Genomic DNA, 20,750 nt, shown 5'->3' on the forward strand with positions numbered 1-20,750 from the left:
GAGCCTCCGTACGCGGTTATATTTTCAGTCTTGTCTTTTCATTATGTTGTTATAAAATCGTATCGTAAGATATTTATGACCGTAATTCTTAGTCGAGGATGCCGAAAACGGAAACTTGAAAACGAAGTCAGCTATCGTTTAAATAAACTCTTACTAAGAACAACATCCCATCACATGCATGTCGAACAATATAACTTTAAATTGGATGAAAAATTTTTAATGACATCAAATTATTTAGTCTAAAACTCAATCCCAGGACTTTTAAAAATAACAAAATTCCATAAATTATATTTTTTCTTGTACAAAAAACACCTAAACTCAGTATTAATTCTCGTTTATCTTATTCTTTTTGGCAATCATCCATTTATTTATTTATATATGTATACATCTTATCCATCTCTACCTTTCGTACTTTGGGACTGCCGCCTTTGTTTCAGTATGACCAAAGCTTCTAAAAGCAAGCATCGTGGGAATTGCAGTTTGCATATGATTTGCGAAGCTCGGTGATCGTTTGAATACAGATTGTCTTCTCAAACCAGTTCTAAAATAGTTTTTGTTATATTGAGAAATTCTTAACCCTTTTGGAATTTGAACCTTTTCATAAATGCTATGTGCCATTCTATGAAATTTGTTGAGGATATCTAAAAGTCATGTCATTTGGAGGGAGGAATCTCAGAAGAACGGTAATCGTGTTCAGTCTTCTAGAACAGTTCTAGAAACATCCAAGTAATAATGATTTATGAGTGATATGTTTTTAACTATTACGCTGGCAGGAGAGAAATTGTTATTGAAGTAATCATACGCCCTAAAAACCGCATCTAAATCTGTCGGTCCCTTTGAGAACTATTCAATTTTAACACAGGATGGTCATAACGTACCTTTTGTAATAACATGAAATTAATAAATGATTTAAATATATAACATTATTAACTGAAACAAAAACTGAAATTTAATGTACTACAAAACAATAGGTCACTTGAATTACAACCCTTCAGTTCCTCACAAATTATATAGCAACAAAAGTAAATGTTGATGAACAACAGATTTAAGTTCCTTTAACATCCCACTCCATTGAGACCCATCACAATAAAATACCGACAGCAATGACTGACTCAATTAAAAACCGCGTAACTCCGCGGTTCCCAGTCTTATATCTAAGTGAAATTACACAAAACGGGTCTCGAATTAGCGAACACGCACGTATGGTATTTTCTCAACAATTTTTGCATACCGCCATGGGAACTAGCGTTGAATCTTTCAGTCTAATTAGCCGGTAAACACCACTTGTATTGAGAGTTTCGATTTTTAATACAACCAGCTAAGGAATTTTTAAGCATCGGTTACAGTTTATTATTTTTAAATATCTAGGTTCAGGTAATATATGTTATATGTGGTATCTTTACGTAGTAAATGTTCATTATCTTGAATTGTTGGGATCTGGTCTAAACAGACGGTATTTGAATAAAAAAATTGCTTGTCTTTAGCCACCCCGATCTCAGTATTACTTTGTATAGCGTCATTGTTTCAAGGTTTTGTTGAGAACGACTGAAGTTTTTATATGATTGAATATTAATAGTCTTAACAAATAAAGTCCGAAGATATTTTTATCATTTTTGATACCATATAAATTCAAAATTAAATATGTACTTATAATTACATAATATGAACAAGATATTTGAGTTATTTATTATACTTTATTATGTAATTTATTATTTACAAGACGGTATTAATAAGGTTGAGTTCGGAGGCGTTTAAGATCAGATAATACATCGAAGGTGTTAAGAATGTTCCTAATGCTTTGATATAGATCAAACTGTTAAAAGCTACGCTGAATATTATGTCAGGGCATTTGTCGTATACTATAAATATAAATATAATATTTAATTCTCTTAATATTTTATATATTATATTTTTTTTATTCTCTATCACTAATTGCACTGGTAAATATTTTTTTAATTTGAAATACATTTAATTATATCATTGATGTATTAATATTAGAATAAAGAATTGTTAAATTATATTTCAAATTCATAGTTATTAGATTTTTTTTTAATAGATGGAACAAACATGTACTTATATTTTAAATAATATATTTTTTTATCTTAAGAAACGAATGAACTCAAAGTAACTGGAACGCTGTATGAAGGAGTTCTGCGAGTTTAATTTTCTTCGTGTCAATGAATTTTTCATTACAAATTCTCCAACTGAATTGCAATTCGAGTTGACTCGATGTTTCTTTAAAATAAAGAACTTAATCAAGTAAACTAATGCAAAAACAATGTATTCTAAATTATCTCTAGTATGCTTGAAATAAATATTTTAAGAAAGCCAAGTTTCGATGCAGTTTACCTACTGAAAGGTTTTAGCCAGTCATATATCTTTATATATATAGCAAACTATTTAGTGCGCTTAAATTTTTAAACGTAAAAGGGCAATAGTATCCCATAATATCCCAGCAGTAAGCAGTAACCTCAGCGTCTATCACTAGTCGTTAGTATCGATATCTTTTTACCAGACAAAAGATGTTAATAATTATTGTGGACATTGTATAATATTATCTAGATTCTAGAGATTTTGAGTACAGCTTACTTAAGATAATATTTTTCTGCGGTTTCGAAGTTACCCATATTAAAATATTTAACATTTCTTTCTTCATATCCCTTCCACGTCTTAACCGGAGACTACGATTTAAAAGGATCCCAATGAGGTCGTGAGAAAAAAGGTTCATAATATTTTACTAATATTTCACAAGTTTCGTCCATTTAAAACCATTATGTTTTTTAACTATCGGTGGTAGGTTTTTACTTAATACGTATAATATTATAAAAAGAAAATAGTTCGCTATTATTTAACTGCCGGTATATTTGCCAATATGTGCCAACCGTTGGGCCAACACATTTGTCCAATGTTTATTTATCGCCAACTTAGCGCCCAGTTTAAACAAATACATACGTTAATCCAATTAGCGTGCATGGCGCTGTATCGAATTAGCATTAATTTGAATTTTAAACAAGTCTGAAAACGTTGTAACAAGACGTAGTGACAGGTGGAGGAAGATATGTAGTCTCACAGACGCGTTATAACACATGTTCCTATATTGAGAAGTATTAAGAATTGGTAACATCGCTTACAGGTCGTAGCTAGTCTCAGTGGGTCATAGTGGGTCATAATGGGTTATAGTGGGTCAAGGCTTAAGCAAAGAGATTTATTACCTTTACAATACTCGTTTTACAATTGAATACTTTCGATACATACACAACGACCTTGAATAACTAATTCTCTCCGGTAACCTTACAAAATATTTTTAATTGAAAAAAAAATTTTGATTAATGTATGATCTCATGCGATTTTATATAATAACAATAAATAATTTATTGATCGTTCGTCATTCATGATTCAGAAATATAAAAAGTTTAGGCGAAAAAGTAATGATAAACTTACCGGCTTCTTAAACTATCCTATAACCAGGTCAATGTCTTGGAGAAAACAGAAAAATACAGGATAAGTTAATATAAATATAATATAAAAAAACATTTACATCTGTAAACTTTGTTTTTATATTATCAAAGAAAGGTAACTTACATACCCATTGGGCGAAAAGTAAAGCAAAAATAAAGAATTCGAATAACCCAAAACAATATAGAATTAATCAAAACTCAAATCCGGAGCCCTAATAATATTTATATAATAATAGTTGTATATTGATTCATTTAAGTAACAGAGAGGCAACACAAAATATTTAAAAGTAAAAGTATGTCTAGTATTGTAATTGCAACAATTTATTCAAAGCCCAAAATACTTCACGATCGTCCGGAAATCAATTAAACAATTATTAAATCCGACTTCAAATCTATACGACCTCCATACAGGCAGCTTTATTATAACTTCTCAATACAATTAAAAACTAAAATCTCACACACAAAGGGTTATTATTATTAGTCAATAAGTATTGTACAATGACGTCCAATTTGTAAGAAATTCTAGCAACTGATTAACAACTGTTTCTGTCTGTGGTTTTGTTCAACGACTAATTGATAATAATAGATAATAATCAATTAAATTAACGACTTTGTACATAGTTATTATTTAAAAATATATTTTATGAGGCTTAGATTAAAATTAAAACATTAATATTATTCTAATTTCAAATAGATTTAGTTAAATAATGAGATCTAAGACTTTCGTGAGTTTTATTCATTTAAATGAAACTAATATTTTTCGGATATACTACGCGTGCTTTATTTTTTGTTAAAACTACGTAATTCCAACGTTTCGGTTACTTTTCAGCAACCGTGATCACGGGCAGACGAGATGTGAATGTCTGTCAGTTGGTCCTGTTATTTATAATCTACCGCCATCGATTTCTTAATTTTCTGGCGTACCGCTCTGGATGCGCTCTGATATAGTTAAATGTTTGTAGAAAATCATATGAAATAATAAAGAGCTATTTGTTATCTCAAACACAGCATCGATATATTACTTTTATTCAATGAAAATTATATTATCATTTAAAAATATCACCCAAGCAATGAAAATAGAAACTAATAAGTATACTGAAATATAAGGTACATTTCAAAACAATTGTTTAATGTGAAATAAAACAAATACATTATTCTTTGAAACCATTTATGATCAAAGTATTTTATTTTTTCGTGATCCAGAACTCGTATATAAAATAGAAAAACCGATATGAAAATTAAGTGCTTCTTAATCGATATTTAAGTGAAGCGCACCAAAGGTTTCCGACTCCTGATTCATATTTAGGATTGTTGTTAAGGTTATAAGTCAAGTCGCTAGTACTTTATCGAGTTCAACATTTTGAGTTCGTTCAACACACGAAGGCTACGTCCGACTTATCACACGTCAATCCATTAACGCGTGTTTCGTTTGACCTTATATTGAAATATAAGTTCTCACTTTTTATTGTCTCTATTCAATAAATCTATTCTCTTCTGTTTCGCCGTTTTTAGTTTAAATAATTTCATTAAAGATTCATTAAACTACCAAGTCTCGATACAAATTTATTCTATGAAAGCTAACTCACTAACCCATACTAACAGATTCCAGTCACTGAACTTCTGTTATTACTAATAAATTCATCGTAAATTTTACGAGTATATTTACAATTACATGTGGTAATCGATATATCGATAAAAGTATAAAATGCCAGCCGGTTCAATTATTCCATTGACATGACGAATTTAAAATTTGATGGCTCAATCGATAATAATTATTGAAAGGTACACAAATATCATATTTCATTCATGTTTACTTTGCAATTTTTGTTTGTCATTCACTGACAGCCAATTTGGTGATGTAAATAAATGATTTATGGTAAATTTCAATAGTGATTGCAAAAACCGCGATTTCAAGGATATTAAATATAACGATTTTATCTCGTTCTATTGAATTCATGATGTGAAATAGTAAATGATTTTTTTTTTATTCTATACCCACATAAAGCAGGGTCGTATCCTAATTGTTGTATATATAATATGCGTTCCATTTTAATTCCGAGGAATGTGTTGTTACTTGGACCTATGCTATTTATTATCAAGCACAATCACCGCCCTATTATCTAATTTCTAATCTAACTACAACTTAATTAATAGTCACTTGTTGAAATCGATTTCGAACTTGATTTATTAATCGAATGACCTGTATTTATTCCTATCGATTTAAATACATAATATCGATTGTGAGTACACGCACTTCCGCTTTCATTTGTAATATGTTTTGACAAATGCTTTTGTTGGCTGTTTGTTTTAGTTAATGGCCAGGTGATTGGCCGTGTCCACTGGCTATGTTTGATGGATTCTTTAACAGAATGGAATGCAAAACATTAATAAGTTACCGGATTTTAAAAACATTAGATCACCAAACAAAATATCGATAATTAAAATCGTGTTTCATTTATTGCCTAAAATAATAATTATAATTATAGATGCTCAATCATGAAGCCTAACGTGTAATTTGGTAAAAACCGTGATTTTTCAATGAAAAAGTTTGTAATAATATTATACGCGAAATGTCAAGGGAATCTATGATTATAAAAATTAATTGCATTTAAATATAAACAGAAAAAACTACCTACCTTAAAATTATTAGACGCTTTATTCCTCGAACAGATGTCCGTACGTGTATAAATACGACGAATAATAACCGATCACTATTTAATATCTATTGATACAACGTAAGTTATATACTAATAAATTTAATTACTCCTTTATCAATAAAATGCATTTTTAATAGCAGTACAATGCAATAAATCATGCAACATTAGAAACACAAAGAGCTTTAACTGTGTGTCCACTGCTTTACAAGCTATTGACTGATCGGTCGTATTAATTAGTTTTGTGTCTGGTTGCTTAATGGCAACGAACAAAAGCTATACACGAAAAATATTTACACGTTATAAATGCACTACAATAATTTATCAACTAGATTAGACTGTAATTTCGCCGGGAGCTAAAGAAAAGTAGGATAGAGTATAGTAATATTCAACATTGTTTCCATTACAAGCAACCTCCCCCCATTAGCTGATATATTTTACTTTCAGATAAAGCTAAGTAAAAAAAATATATAATTATAGTTCAATATTTTGTATTAAATTTCTTTCTAAACAAAGACCCGAGGGTTTAAATTATTGACGACGGTCTCATTACGTGGTAATAATTACGACAAAAGACATTTAGCTTCCAGGGACTCACCTTCGGGCTAATGTGACTTCTTCGCGCCATGACTGGTTAATTCGGCTGACGAGTGTGAAGCCATAATTGCGGTTCGCTTGATAGATGAGCTCTTAGTACTTTATGTTTTGACAGCTGATATCTGATTGGTATACCGATGGCGTTGCGTAAACGGCAGGCTTATCAACTTTTGACTTTTCAATACCGATGTATATTTCCGACCTTGGTTTATATTAACCGTAAACTTTTATTATATAACTAATAATTATTGTTTTATTTACACATCAATAGATATATTATTATATATTTATAAAGACGTCACTTAAAATGTTCTCAATCCTACAAGAATTGTCGATTTTAAATGAAGTGTAAATGGACCGCAAACTCACGGTACAGGAAGACAAGAAAATATATTTCCCCTAACCTATTGCCATAGCAGGGTACGGGTCTATTTATGCAAATCGTATTGGCAATTACTACAAAAGAAATGGTTCCCTGTAGCTCACGAGCTTAGATTCGTGCGATTCCTTTTCGGGCTATATCTTAAATAATTCCATTGTCTGTCACTCTGGTTTATTAATTGTTTGGGTCATGTGTGAACATAAGGGCCGCGATGATCGTAAAGCTAGCAATCCGTTTGTATCGGACGCGGGTCTAATTAAGATGGCATTTGTAAACGTACTGTAAATAGCTTAAATAACGATCTAACCTTTCTCCGGTGTTACACCGTTTGGTAACTGCTAGGTCTTATTACCATTAGTTTGTTACACTATGACGCTATTTATTTTTAGAAAGCGCTCGGATTCCGATACAATTAAATATGCATGTGCTCAGTACTGAGATCTTATAAAATTTTAATAATAATTATTAACAAAGACAGTATTTTTTATATATTTTTTATTTCAAAAATAAAAAGATCGTCAGATGAAAATAAAAAATAAAAATTGAAATTTTAGCTGAGCCTGTTAATTCTGATCTCAAATGCCTTATAGGAATAGCGAGTATATTTAAACCAAGGCAGGTGGTTAGCTAAATTGAGATGTTCGTTAGCCCATAATGGTATGTATCTAGTCAATCTCAGCGAGTTATTTCTGTCGCCCGCCACCATAGCCGTGTGTGATTGGACGCAAGCTCATTTTTAATGCTATTCGCCTGGCTCGACATTTCAGACCAAAACCGAAAGTCATTCAGCCAAACAAATGAAGAAATAAAAACGTCCATTATAATATTAAATTTTTAATAAAATTGATTAATAAATTCTAACAAATCACAAATAAGCTAACATTTATTGAGTATTTCGAATAATGGCGTTGCAGTTTCAATTCATTAAGCGAAGCATGACGGTCGGATAAAATATAAGCATTAACAACCTCTTTGTTATTTATACAGTCGGTGATTTTAATTGCGGACACATAAAACATATGAAAATAATACACGGTACACATTTAAGTGTTACGGTTGTATATCGAAATACGTTAAGCATGTTATGCGTTAGAATCAGTTAGACGGTTCGTGAGGCTATTCGCAGTGACATGGATTAATATTCAAGACGAGCAAGCTATTATACAACGATTAAATATAATCGCCCTCTTTTATCTCGGGGGATTGTGTGAATTTATACCTCGTATTTATCATGGCTCAGGTCAAAGGTTATTTTCGCAACATTTTTGATCCAGAAACCGTTTCAACATTACTATTTAAATTTAGTCCTTTAATTGTTGGAATTATTATTAATGGTTTGAACTTATAGTCTCGCGTCGCAATTGGTTGACGTGTTTTTATTATTTATTTATATTAAAATGAATATGTTTAAAAGGTTTATGCTGAATTTATATAAATAGTTCATGTGTTCAATTTATTTTATAGTTATTATAAAAGCTCCTTTAAGATAGTTTAGAAAGTATACATTGCGTCGGGTCCATTACGGCTGAAATATCGATATCTTATCGATATAATCGGGTATAATCTCGGTTATTGTTTATCAATATTTCAAGTCGCCTGGAAAGTATCGATAGCATCGATTAATTACGATATTTGTCCATAATAGCTCGACATGACATTGATTAGGAAAGTTAAGGTGTTAGAGTTTTAATTTTTTAACATACACACATACACTTTTTTTTGTAAAATTATTTATATTTAAAATTCTCATTGTGTTTAATGATATTCCACAGACTTCGCTTTTTTTATTTTCTATTTACCTGTTGTTATATCATCTCCCAACCTATATCTATCTATCTATCTCTCGTCGTACATATTTTGATATACTTCTGAATAGGTCTAAAGTTTTAATCGAATATACAATAAATCGAGCGGTAATTAAACACGTTTTTTTAGTTAAAGGATTGTTTAGTACACACACACATTTCTTTTTAAAAACATTATATAATACATATTAATTAGTACAAAATTTTTAAATAACTATCATTGTTACTAAAAGAGAATTTTTGTAAAAATATCACAACTTATTTATTTCAATTTGATGTATTTGAGCAATAATTTAATAGTTTTGAATATTTTATAAGCCGTTCGCCCTTTTATTGACCACAGACTATAATCAATCGGTTGCACAACCTAACCGCATCTTTCAACAACCGTTTAACGAATAATATTCTCAATTACAATATCCTTTCACAAATAGTTTAATGTACTGTCAGTACAAAAAAAAATAGGAAAAGATTATATATAATACATTTATATAGAAAAAAATCCTGGTTTAAGTTAAATTTTAATTAATTGAATTATACGGTTTGTCTGGTTAACATTTTTGTGATTTTATACAAAATCAAGAAATAATATAACAATTAAATTCAAGTTATATATTAATCAATAACATTCATGGAATAAAACACTTTAATCCTAAATCTGTTTAACCCGTAATATAATCGATTGAATTCAGATATTTCCTGTTCAATTTACTTATCTGCTGACCGTACACACATAAAGGAGACAATACTGTAACATGTAATCCGATACAGATATATATCTCTGGATCTCGCCGCTCAAATTGTCAATTGTTTTGCATTTTCGCTAACAATTTAGACTTAGTCATTGTTTTGTTACTTCAGACTCTAAAATACAAGCGAGCTTCGAAACCAAACCCAAGTACAGTATTGTTTTAACAATAAATTTAAGTCAAAAATTAAAATCTGTAAAAAAATTGACATGTTTGATTAGAGCTCCGATAATGAAAAAAGCGATAAAAAATATATTTTTATTTAATAATCTTAATAAAATGAGAGACTTCTTACTTGATCTCATAGAACCAGGTGCATACAGACCTTAACAGATGGCATTTCACTTTGAATGGCAACGCTACATTTTCTTATCGATCCCAAGCACATTAGCTACGTATTAACTGTTTTATGGACGAGGCCGGTGGGTGTGTAATGTCCCTCTAAATGACAATACACGGTACATAACGCAATCAACGTACGCTTTCTCATATGCACTTATATTACGGGAAATCTCTGGAATATTCTAGCGATTTTAATGTTTTGATGCTACGTTCATGATGATGCTTGATTGATGACCCAGTCCATAAATGTAGGACTTAAACCACTCGATAATAGTATCGACCGTTCGATAATATATAGACATATTATGTACATATGTATATCAAAATGAATTTCTTATTATTTCATATAACAGATAAGGGTGCATAACTATTGTTACTTATAAAAAATTCCAAATTTAAAACCAAATAATTATTATTTGTAGACAGTTACTTATATGAAATCAAATTTATCTTAAATGTTCCTCAGTTTTCGGGTTCAAGTCATCCTATTTAATCATCTACAAATTAAATAGTGGCGCCCTTATACTATGTTAATGACAACATATTTATAATAGTATTTTAATTAAAATATTTCCTTTGTCGACAGTATTCAAACGCTTTGACATCAACCATCAACCATCGAACGCGCCGAATTTTGGATTTTCTAAGGTGAGATATATAACAAAAATGACATTTAATTCGTACTAAATTAATGAAATTATAAAATTAAGTGATTCTTAACATAATTATGGATCGAGTAATGGAAGAAAGAATATATAAAGTAATACACAAACAATAGTTATTCCGTCTCAACTCTAGCGTTTCCCACGCTTCATTATGCTCTACAAATTGGTAATTCTTATCTCCATCCCTTTTACACAAACGAAGTTACATTAACCATAGAGTGAGATAAATTATTGATTTTATTTCATGTAAACTACGTATTAAATAGGCGTGGCCCGAAAGCCTCTTATTAAGCTCAGTTCAAGTATTTTTAGTACAAATTAAATATAAATAATGTAAGATTTAGTTAATGAAATGTTCACAAATTATTATATTGTTAGCAACTATTTTGTACAAAATATTGTGAGGTTTCAATTTGAGACTTAACTATGTTACTAGTAATAAAATTACTATCATATGTATATACAAACACGATACGTAATCTCCAAAATGAAATCTGCTGTTTCAATAAAAATTTTACGTAAATTTTATTTAAATATTTATAATTGAATAACATGGTAATTATTGGTTTATTATAAAAATGTTTCAAAAACACTATATCGGCAGAAAATCGTCTGAACCTTGAGACTTGAACCGGGAAGTCGTTTATATTTTTTGTTAACGAAAAATTATTGTCATATTCCGTGAAGAAAAAAAAATGAATGATAAAATAAAAATTGTGTTAAACGAATGCTGTTAATTCATCCTCGCTTGTTCTAGGCTCTAAATGGCTTCTTGATGATGATGACTCAGAACGGAAAACTCTTGTATATATCAGACAACGCGGCAGAATACCTCGGACATTCGATGGTGAGTTTTTATTCCTTATTATAAAAAAAAAAAAAACTTGTCTATGGTCGATCATGTCTCTAACAATTTTATTATCTTGACTTCTTTTAGTTACCGCTGCTAACCGATCATATTACGCTTTTAAAATTTTAAGTATGTATTTACTAGTAATGAATGAGAGTCTATCTATTATTTATGTGTTTGAAACGTCAAACTCAGCTAAGTACGCAAGCAAAACCTAACCTGAAAATTCTGAATTACCCATTCATATCCTAACATAAACCACAATGGCGGCCATCAATCACTCGAATGTAATAACAAACTGCTAATACGTTTAAATGGTCCTGATATTTATTTACAATCAATATAGTATCTAATTTTTCTCAAAGACCGCCGGCGCGGGTCGAGCTGTGACCCCGAACGGTCGCTCGTTAGTATGGAACTCGATAAATTAATCACTTTGCTTTATTGTCTGCGCGCTTACACAGGATGATTTGTTAGATGCATAAAAATATATAGCAAACGTTACTAAATTAAACACATTATTTAAAAAAAAATATAGATATGTAATTGTTTTTTTATCACAAAAATTACATGGTCATCAATAATTATTTGTTTATTCTACTGTAAATAATGAATACGGTAATATTGTTATTTATTATTAATGCAGTCATTTTTATGTTTTCCTTGCGAAGCATCCTGTATAAAACATTTGGCGGTCGGTGCGCTACTACAAATGCACAATGATACCAGTTCAATATATTTAAATTATGATTAATAACAACTTCGATCCAAGTGTTGCCACAATGATAGGGATCAAGTGATACCTTATTTTTACATTATATATATATATATATATATATATATATATATATATATATATATGTATTTTTTATATAAATTGGTAATGAAATTGTAAAAGTAAGTGAAATGAAAATGAAATGTGTGATAGGTTTTATAATTTTAAAAAATCCAGTGAATGGAATAAAAAAAATGCACACGGAATTATATTGTTTTTAAATATTTGAAAGTGGGAACAGCCTAAATAAACATCGGGGAATTATGTAATCCATGAAACGTTTGAAGAGAATATATACGCTAATATGCAGGTGAGCTTTTTTGAACTTTAATAAAGGCTTTTGAATGGTATTAAAGCCACTGTATAATAAAACAACACAAGTGTGTAAACTGTTAATAGCAATTACAAGTCTGTTTCATTTATTTTATGGCGGAAGTTTTGATATCTGGAGCCAAAAATATAGGTTTTTAATTTGTTTTGACTATAATTTATAAAATTATGTAATTTTCATATTATTACCTTTAATATTAGGGATTTGAGCTAAAGAAAACCAAATTCAATGCAAATAAAGTAACTGGCATAAAAGTAATGCGTGGAGTCTTAGGTCGAAACTTCTCAGCATTCCATGGATTCACCGTGCTGGTGCTGAGTCCATCGCGTTGCAGGGAGAGGAGCTTCAACAGTGCCTGGGACTTGCGACCCAGGTGTAGGTTTAAGGTGCCCCTATCTAACGCGCGTTAAACGCTCACCTCCACCGTCCAAACTCCTCTCTCTGCCTAACCAAATTTTAAACGAACCTACTAGGGCCGCTTTCGAAGTGCGTTCCGAGAATGAATTGAATTTAATTCTGGACAGGCCCAAGCCCTTTAGTGACGTGTTTCAGAATTTATTGACAATACGAATAACTGTCACAAACGACTTCTAACTCACAAATAGCAAAGTATTCTCATTATGTTACTGATTCTGATAACAAAATATCGATGAATATTAACACAAACCAAATTTAATCTAGATTATCATATTTAAACATACAATAATATCATTCAAACCGATAATTTAAATACAAATACATTTGAAATTTCATTACAAATATTAATACAGAGCTGTGTTATGTATTACCTATTAAATTAATAATGTATTCGGAGACGAGATAGAATCCGTATGGTGTATGACTTCAAACATAATTCAAAAAATTATAATGACAAAAGCAAGTTTCTATTAGAAAAAAGATCTCAATCCAATCTCAAGCATCTCCAATATTCCCACGATACTGTTCCTACAAGGCCTGTAATGATCGGTGCTCGTCATTAAAATCACCAAAAAAAATACAATCAACCGTAGCACAATAACATAAAGCTCAATTTACTGCAGCAAAACTATCATCATCCGGAGCAATATTTTATTGTTATTTCGCAATTAAGATTAATGATAAGATTTAAGAGTTAATAAGTACTTAATCCAAATATCCAGTTAAAAACAATGCAGTCCAGTTAATACGGCTCTTAGATAGAAATTACGCTGTGGGCGGATTATTAAATACATCCGAAAATAATCGGCTGAATATTAAAAAAAAAAAAAAACTATCGCCGTATATTGATAATAAATACCTTTTAATTTTTATTGCTCAGATTATTTAGGTTGATACGATGTTACAGTTATTTGTAATAATGATTTTATATCACGATTTGTAGCAATTTTTTTTTTATCTTAAATTGTTTAATTAGTTTTCTATTAAAATTTTAACATTTAAATGTGATCGTCATGACATACATTCAAATAGGAAGAATACGGAAGAATAACGAAAACATCATTTTGCAATATTAATGTTAATATATATATATCTCAATTAGTTAAAGAATTAATGCTATCACAAACCTCTGATGAGAACCACACACGTTGTTAATCGACCGTATGAACAATGGCACGCATAATTGAATATGCGAACCGTACAATGTTATAACAGCAATGTTCTTTCGTCGCTAACCGTGGCGATATATTGATGTTAAACATTAATACCTTTGTTATAACATCGACCACAGTCATCTGGTCCTTCCATTTAATATCAATCGTTGGAAATTGGTTCAGTTTCTCAGCAATGGGAAGGGTAGAGAGGGTCGAGTTAGATTGGTCTCTACGTACGGGCGTAGCATAGCCCGCAGCGCGTTATGTTTATCATTGTTATGTAACTCTTTTGTGAAGTACGTTACAAAATTTATGTGATTCGATTAAACACTCATAATAATATTTAAAATCGACAATCGATATACTTTCTTAAATTAATAGATTAATAATCGATAAAAATAAGACGACACAACATATGTACTGAAATTCATTAATGTTATTTCATTGAAATAATATTAAAATTGGAGCAAATAATAAATCGTTTGATTAATTTGTAACAATTAAAGACTGTCTATCATCAACTCCCTCGGGGCCGGCAGAGGGCGTTGTGTAATGAACTTACTATGCTATTTGTTTAAACGTTTGAAGCACATGATTTATGCGCTGTATCAAAATATAACTCAGATAATTTTAGTTCATATAATAACGTTTAAACTTCGACTACAATACCAACAGTTAATGCGTCAACATAATCGTTAAACTGAAGTATTTTTTCATTTAAAAACACCATTAACTTTTTTTATTAAATGTTCCCGTATAAATATTACATTTATAATATAAAATTCATAATCAATAAACTATATCAAATCTGGGGTCATTGAGACGTCCATAACCTATAGCGTTTCGTTATTACAAATCTCAGTATTTTATTACCGTTAGTTCAACATTTAGATTATAGATAGAAATGATTGCTTGAGACGTCTCTTGTTTATTGTGAAATTCGTTTTGCTGGATACAGTTTTGCGGCTGCCGTGTTATTATGTGTAATTAAAATTAAAACTCTGTTTAATATATTCCGGTTCCGAATGTTCAGTGAAAGTTATTAAACAATTTGTATTATAAATAGGATATTATTTATGTAAGGATGTTTTTAATATGAATATTTTCTTATCAAATATATTTCATAGTTTAGAATCAACTCTCGTATTTACGACGCCTTCATACACTTACTTATAATGATTTATTACAAACGGAGGCCGCGTGTATATATCACTATATGTTCAGAGCAAGGACAAGGATAGTTTTATGGTTTTAAAGAAAATTATTAGTGAACTAGACATTTACGCCTCAGTAATAAACAATAGTTGATAGTAAAAAACTACGTTTAGTTTTTAAAAATGCATATAACTTAAAATAGTATCATAATGATTAAAGAATTTTCTCAATAAACATGAAATAGATATTACATTTAAATTGTATGTAAAAAAAGTTTTTATTTTATGAATAAACTGATCACCGTTGATCTTTACAGTTATATCCAAAAAACGCTATTCAGTCCCATGTTGATGCAGACGTAGGAATCTCGTAGTTTTAAACAAAGGTTCCAGATCAAAGTCGTCCATTTCGAAACAGTTGAATGATCTGAATACATAATAATAAATCCAAAAGTCATCGACACGAGCAGAATTTGAACCTGCAACCTGCAACCACAAATTAAAATCCATACGTTCTGGAGATGTGAAACCGAAATGTACAAAAACATACACGCATGACACAATCCTCATTTTGGATCAGTGGTTAAAAAAAGTAGGTTTCATCAATTAAATGTTCATTATATATCACACGAGATTTCAATTTAAATATGAATAAAATTTTTATAACGTTAATTGCATGGATAGTGTTATGCAACATAATATATCAAAATTTACTTGCAAGTCACTAAACAGATAAACGTTTTATAAATGTAGTTAAAACATTGTAACAATAACCAATAGTTAAGCACTTACGATTATCAAACCGATAATAATAGCTTAAATTAACCTGAGGCTATTTGTCATTACTTAGCTAACTATAATTGCTGCATATTCATAAGTACGGGTAGGTTTTTGTTCATCAAGAATAGAAGTTAAGAAGAGGTTTTAATTGTCCCAATATGATCGTCTAGTTTTATAGCAGATTTTTTTAAGTACTGTTAAGTTAATTAATCATCTTTGCATCAAAGCGGTTTAAGGACTTTATCACACAGTTTTTAACTGCAATGAGTTTCCTTGAATTACCTTTTCCAAATTTTTATATCACTTCATACTATGAATATTACCAAAAAAAATTATTTGTCGTTTTTTTGTTATCATATCGTAAAATCCTTACGCTATTTGTAATAAAAATGTTACTCAATTAAGATTATAGCTAATCATATAAATCTCCGAAATTCCTATACCTAATTTGTATCTACATTTTTACATTGTAATATAAGTTACATCTACTAATAATATATTTGATCGTGTATATTCATATACTATCTTAAATGAAACAATTATCGAGTATAACGAAATATTAGCAACGCAATACTTATAATCTCATAATTCCATAATAGCTTGAGTTATTTGCGGATATTCCGCAGCCCCCCATGCGGATGTCGGCTTGTGCGGGCGCATTATGTCTTAGCGGATCTCGTACGACAGGTGGGCGGGGCTTCACGTGACGATGGCTAGGGTTATCTCGTATATTTGAACGTAGGTTAATTAGAATTATAGTTAACAAAAAGAAAAAAAAGTAAAGACCCCTAATTAAGGGAGTGTTAATAAAATTAAAAGTGCCTTTTTATGATAAAAATTAAAAAAAAAAATTATTTGTTTTTGGCACAAATTCTGAGTTGACTTGACAACCCTAGAAGTAAAATATTTCCTGGATATTCTGAAGTGCTCTTCAAGGAATGTATGATTTAACTTAAGTTAATAAAGCCGACCTAGGTTAATTGAAATTTGTTTAATATTATACGGAAAACAAAGAAGATGCAACGATTTTATTATAACTGTCTAAGTCATACAACTCGAGGTTGTGTTGGGGTCTAGTAATTATTTTAAGAATCTGCAATTAGAGTCTAGAAAATTGATAAGCTAACTTTGTTCACTTATTCGTTGTGAAAATATATGATAGCGTCATAATTTAATATTATTGACGAATAAATGTTATACAAAAAATGTATACCAAGTGACATATATACTGAAAGTGTTCTTCAAATCAAGATCTAAATTATATTAATAAATGTGGCAAATACAAAAAGATCCCCAACGACAACAACAAGCCAACAACAACAGAGATTCAAAAATAGAATTTCATTTTTTTAAGTAGGTAAGTGTAATCTTTTGCTAGACTGCTTCGACATTTCATTAGTGTGCAAATCGCAGCAACTTTAACCCAGTCTCGTCTAAATCTAGTCTACGAAGATTTTTATCATGCAAAAAAAGTTTGCTATTTGCGTCAATCGTCATCAAAATCTCACAGACTAAATAATAATAATAATATACTTTACACATATTTTTGCACAAATTCTGTTTGTGTATGGCTACAGCAAGTCCTACTAATAATTTAATTTCTTATTGTCTTCTAAATCGAATAGAGAGTTATAAATATTAACATCGTGGTAACAAAAGGTATGATTTTTTAAGACAATTATTTCAGCAACCAAAACATTCAAAAACGTACGAAAACCCTACTGTTTATAATAATGGTATCATTTACCACACAATCCACCAGAATTCTCACTAAATTTAAGTTTTCTATCGATCGTCTTATTTGAGAATGATAGAGAACCTTTAACTATAACGCTATATTAAATATGTATAATTTTCCTTGATAAGTCACTAGTATCTCATTACAGGAGGACCTGTTGATTCACGGAGACAGTGTCTATGACGTCATCGACAAACAGGACCAGCAGGCGGTCAGGACGGAGCTGTCCAGGGCTCCCACTGACGGAGAAGACAGAGTGTTCCTCTGTCGTATGAATGTCGCTAGAAACGCGAGGAGACAGATGCGGTTTGGTGATCAAAAGGTTGGTTACATCTTCATTAGCGACAGAGATCAACAACAGTTGTCATCAACAACAATGTTGTTATGACTTTTGCGAGTTTTATTCATTTAACTGAAACTGATATTATTCGGATATACTACGCGTGCTTTATTTTTTGTTAAAACTATATACTTCCGACATTTCGGTTACTTTTCAGCAACCGTGAACACGGGCAGACGAGAAGTCTGCATCGCAGCACGCATTGTACATCCGAAAAATATTAGTTTCATTTCAATAAAAATGTTTTGTGGTACATATAACAACTTGACTTTACTCTTAATTGCTGCCTATTTAGTTTTTTAGAAAATTTCCATGGGTGTACTAAAAATTATTGTATAATTTGGAACCTGGAAGTTTGCTTGGTGGAATTTTGAGGAAAACCTCAATCAGTATGAATCTAGATAGTTTTACACTTTGACATTAAAATGATGTGTCATTTATATCAAATCCATATATAACTTTGTGTATATATTATTCGTTTGAAGAACATACCACGTATAACAAGTCTCCACATAATGAGATCTAAGATTTTCGCGAGTATTCATTTAAATGAAACTAGTATTATTCGGATTTACTACGCGGATTTTATTATTTAAAAACTACATAATCCCGACGTTTCGGTTACTTTGCAGAAACCGTGATCACGTGATCACACCTCGTCTGCCCGTGATCACGGTTGCTGCAAAGTAACGGAAACGTCGGGATTATGTAGTTTTTAAATAATAAAATCCGCGTAGTAAATCCGAATAACACTAGTTTCATTTAAGTCTCCACATTATATGCTTATACTTTAGATGTTAACAAAAACTTTTACATACGTAATTACATGTTGTATAATGGGCAATATAAAACCTACTTTATAAATAAAGTCTGAAAGATCTTAATTGACTGTTAGGCAAGAAAATTAAAAGCTACTTTTTAATTGCTTAAAGCAGAAACACATCACAACCTCCGCTCTGATTGATAGATGAAAGTCCAACTTTTAAAACCACAAAGATGTATTTTATAACAAATTAATATAACTCCATAGATTGGTTTGTAGTTTATTTAATTAAGGTTGTCTCGTATTTTTAATTATATGTTAGTGTCTATTACCTATCAAATACTTTGTAAATTAAAACGTTACTTCACAAGGAACGGTTGTGAGCACGTTGTTCAAATCGTAACGTCACTCATATTGACTTCGGTTTTAAATATAAATGAAATTGATGAGAACATAATTAACAAGTTTACTTTCCAATCGTTTTAGGTTATAAAATATACCTGTTCTTTTATTCAGTTATTGGTTCAGTAGATAAATATATTTTCTTGTTTATTTTTGTGTATATATTTTATAAAAACTGATGTTAAAACGTTAAACTAAACATTTTTTTAAATAAAAATATCTGTAGAAGAAGTCCATTGTTCCATAAAAGTCAAACATCCCTATATTTTATGTAGGTATGCACATACGAATATCCACTGATCTCTAAAAGAAGGCGTATCAGAAAAGGTCAGATTGACGGACAAATTGATAGCCATCGATACACACGTTATTACTCGTAATTGAATACTCACGTTAGAAAGCGATGGTGTGAAGTTTGACCAGATTTCCGTAATTATTTCTCCGAGGGTCATATGATGGGTTATAATCAGCTTAATGTTCTGATTACCTAAGCGGTAAGACCCACTGGCCTGAACGATTATCCCTTTACCTTGCGTAAAATATGACGATGATTTCATGAAAACGCAATAGCGAAAATAATAATTTTAAGTGACACTAAATATTCGAGTAAGACGAAAACTTTTTTTTATTATTTATACATATTCAAACGTCTAAAATAAGCTCGAACGAAATATAAATATTAACGTATATGTATAAAATCAAACCTTTAACAAATTATCAAATCAAAGAAGTCTTTACTGTAATAAATGAAAGTGGAATAATAAAAAAAAAATGACAATTTGTTAAGTGACAGTACTTAGTTTAATAGCACACGTCGGTGCTGCAGTGAGCTATTTATTCTGTCAAACGCCCACACTCAATAAGTGGTCCGCAGATAGAAGGCGAAGGGATATGGATATAACAAACATTCCCAGTTTCAAGTTTATTGTCTCCAATTAATATTCATGCAGCACGTGCTACTCCGCTGAACACGCACAGACACTAGACCTGTTTGCTTTTTATTTTTGTAAACACTTGAGAATTTTTTTAGTTTTATTTTTTTTGGTTATACATTTATATACGTTTTGTTTGTTCCATGAGTGAGTTGTACTGCGAAAATATTTTGTATAGAAAAGATAGGAAGCGAAATTTTTAACGGCCCTCGAGTTACCGTCTGTGCTGTCCCGATTCACTGTTTTTGTCGTGCGATATAATGTCGCACGTTCGCCTAATAATAACCTTCATATATCATTTTAGACGTACTTACTACGTGTACTGCAAATTGCTTTGGCTTTTATTTAAAGATACCGATGAGAATATAGTTTCCTATTATATTTTTAACTGAAAGATTTATAGTGGAAAAAGTATTTTGTAATTTTATGAATTTTATTTTGAATCTTACTTTGTTACACCAC

At 30.4% G+C, this 20,750-nt stretch overlaps 1 protein-coding gene across 2 annotated transcripts in view; it reads left to right on the forward strand.

The window, feature by feature from the left end:
• LOC116773860 (PAS domain-containing protein cky-1) overlaps positions 1–20,750 on the forward strand; it is a 68,870-nt gene that overhangs the window by 23,895 nt on the left and 24,225 nt on the right. For both annotated transcript variants that reach the window (XM_061523832.1, XM_061523833.1), the window contains 3 exons: positions 10,574–10,635; positions 11,410–11,499; positions 18,000–18,173. In XM_061523832.1, coding sequence (XP_061379816.1) covers positions 10,574–10,635; positions 11,410–11,499; positions 18,000–18,173 — 326 coding nt within the window. The remainder of the gene's footprint in view (positions 1–10,573; positions 10,636–11,409; positions 11,500–17,999; positions 18,174–20,750) is intronic.

This window comes from Danaus plexippus, chromosome 20 (assembly GCF_018135715.1).
Source record: "Danaus plexippus chromosome 20, MEX_DaPlex, whole genome shotgun sequence".
NCBI lineage: Eukaryota > Metazoa > Arthropoda > Insecta > Lepidoptera > Nymphalidae > Danaus > Danaus plexippus.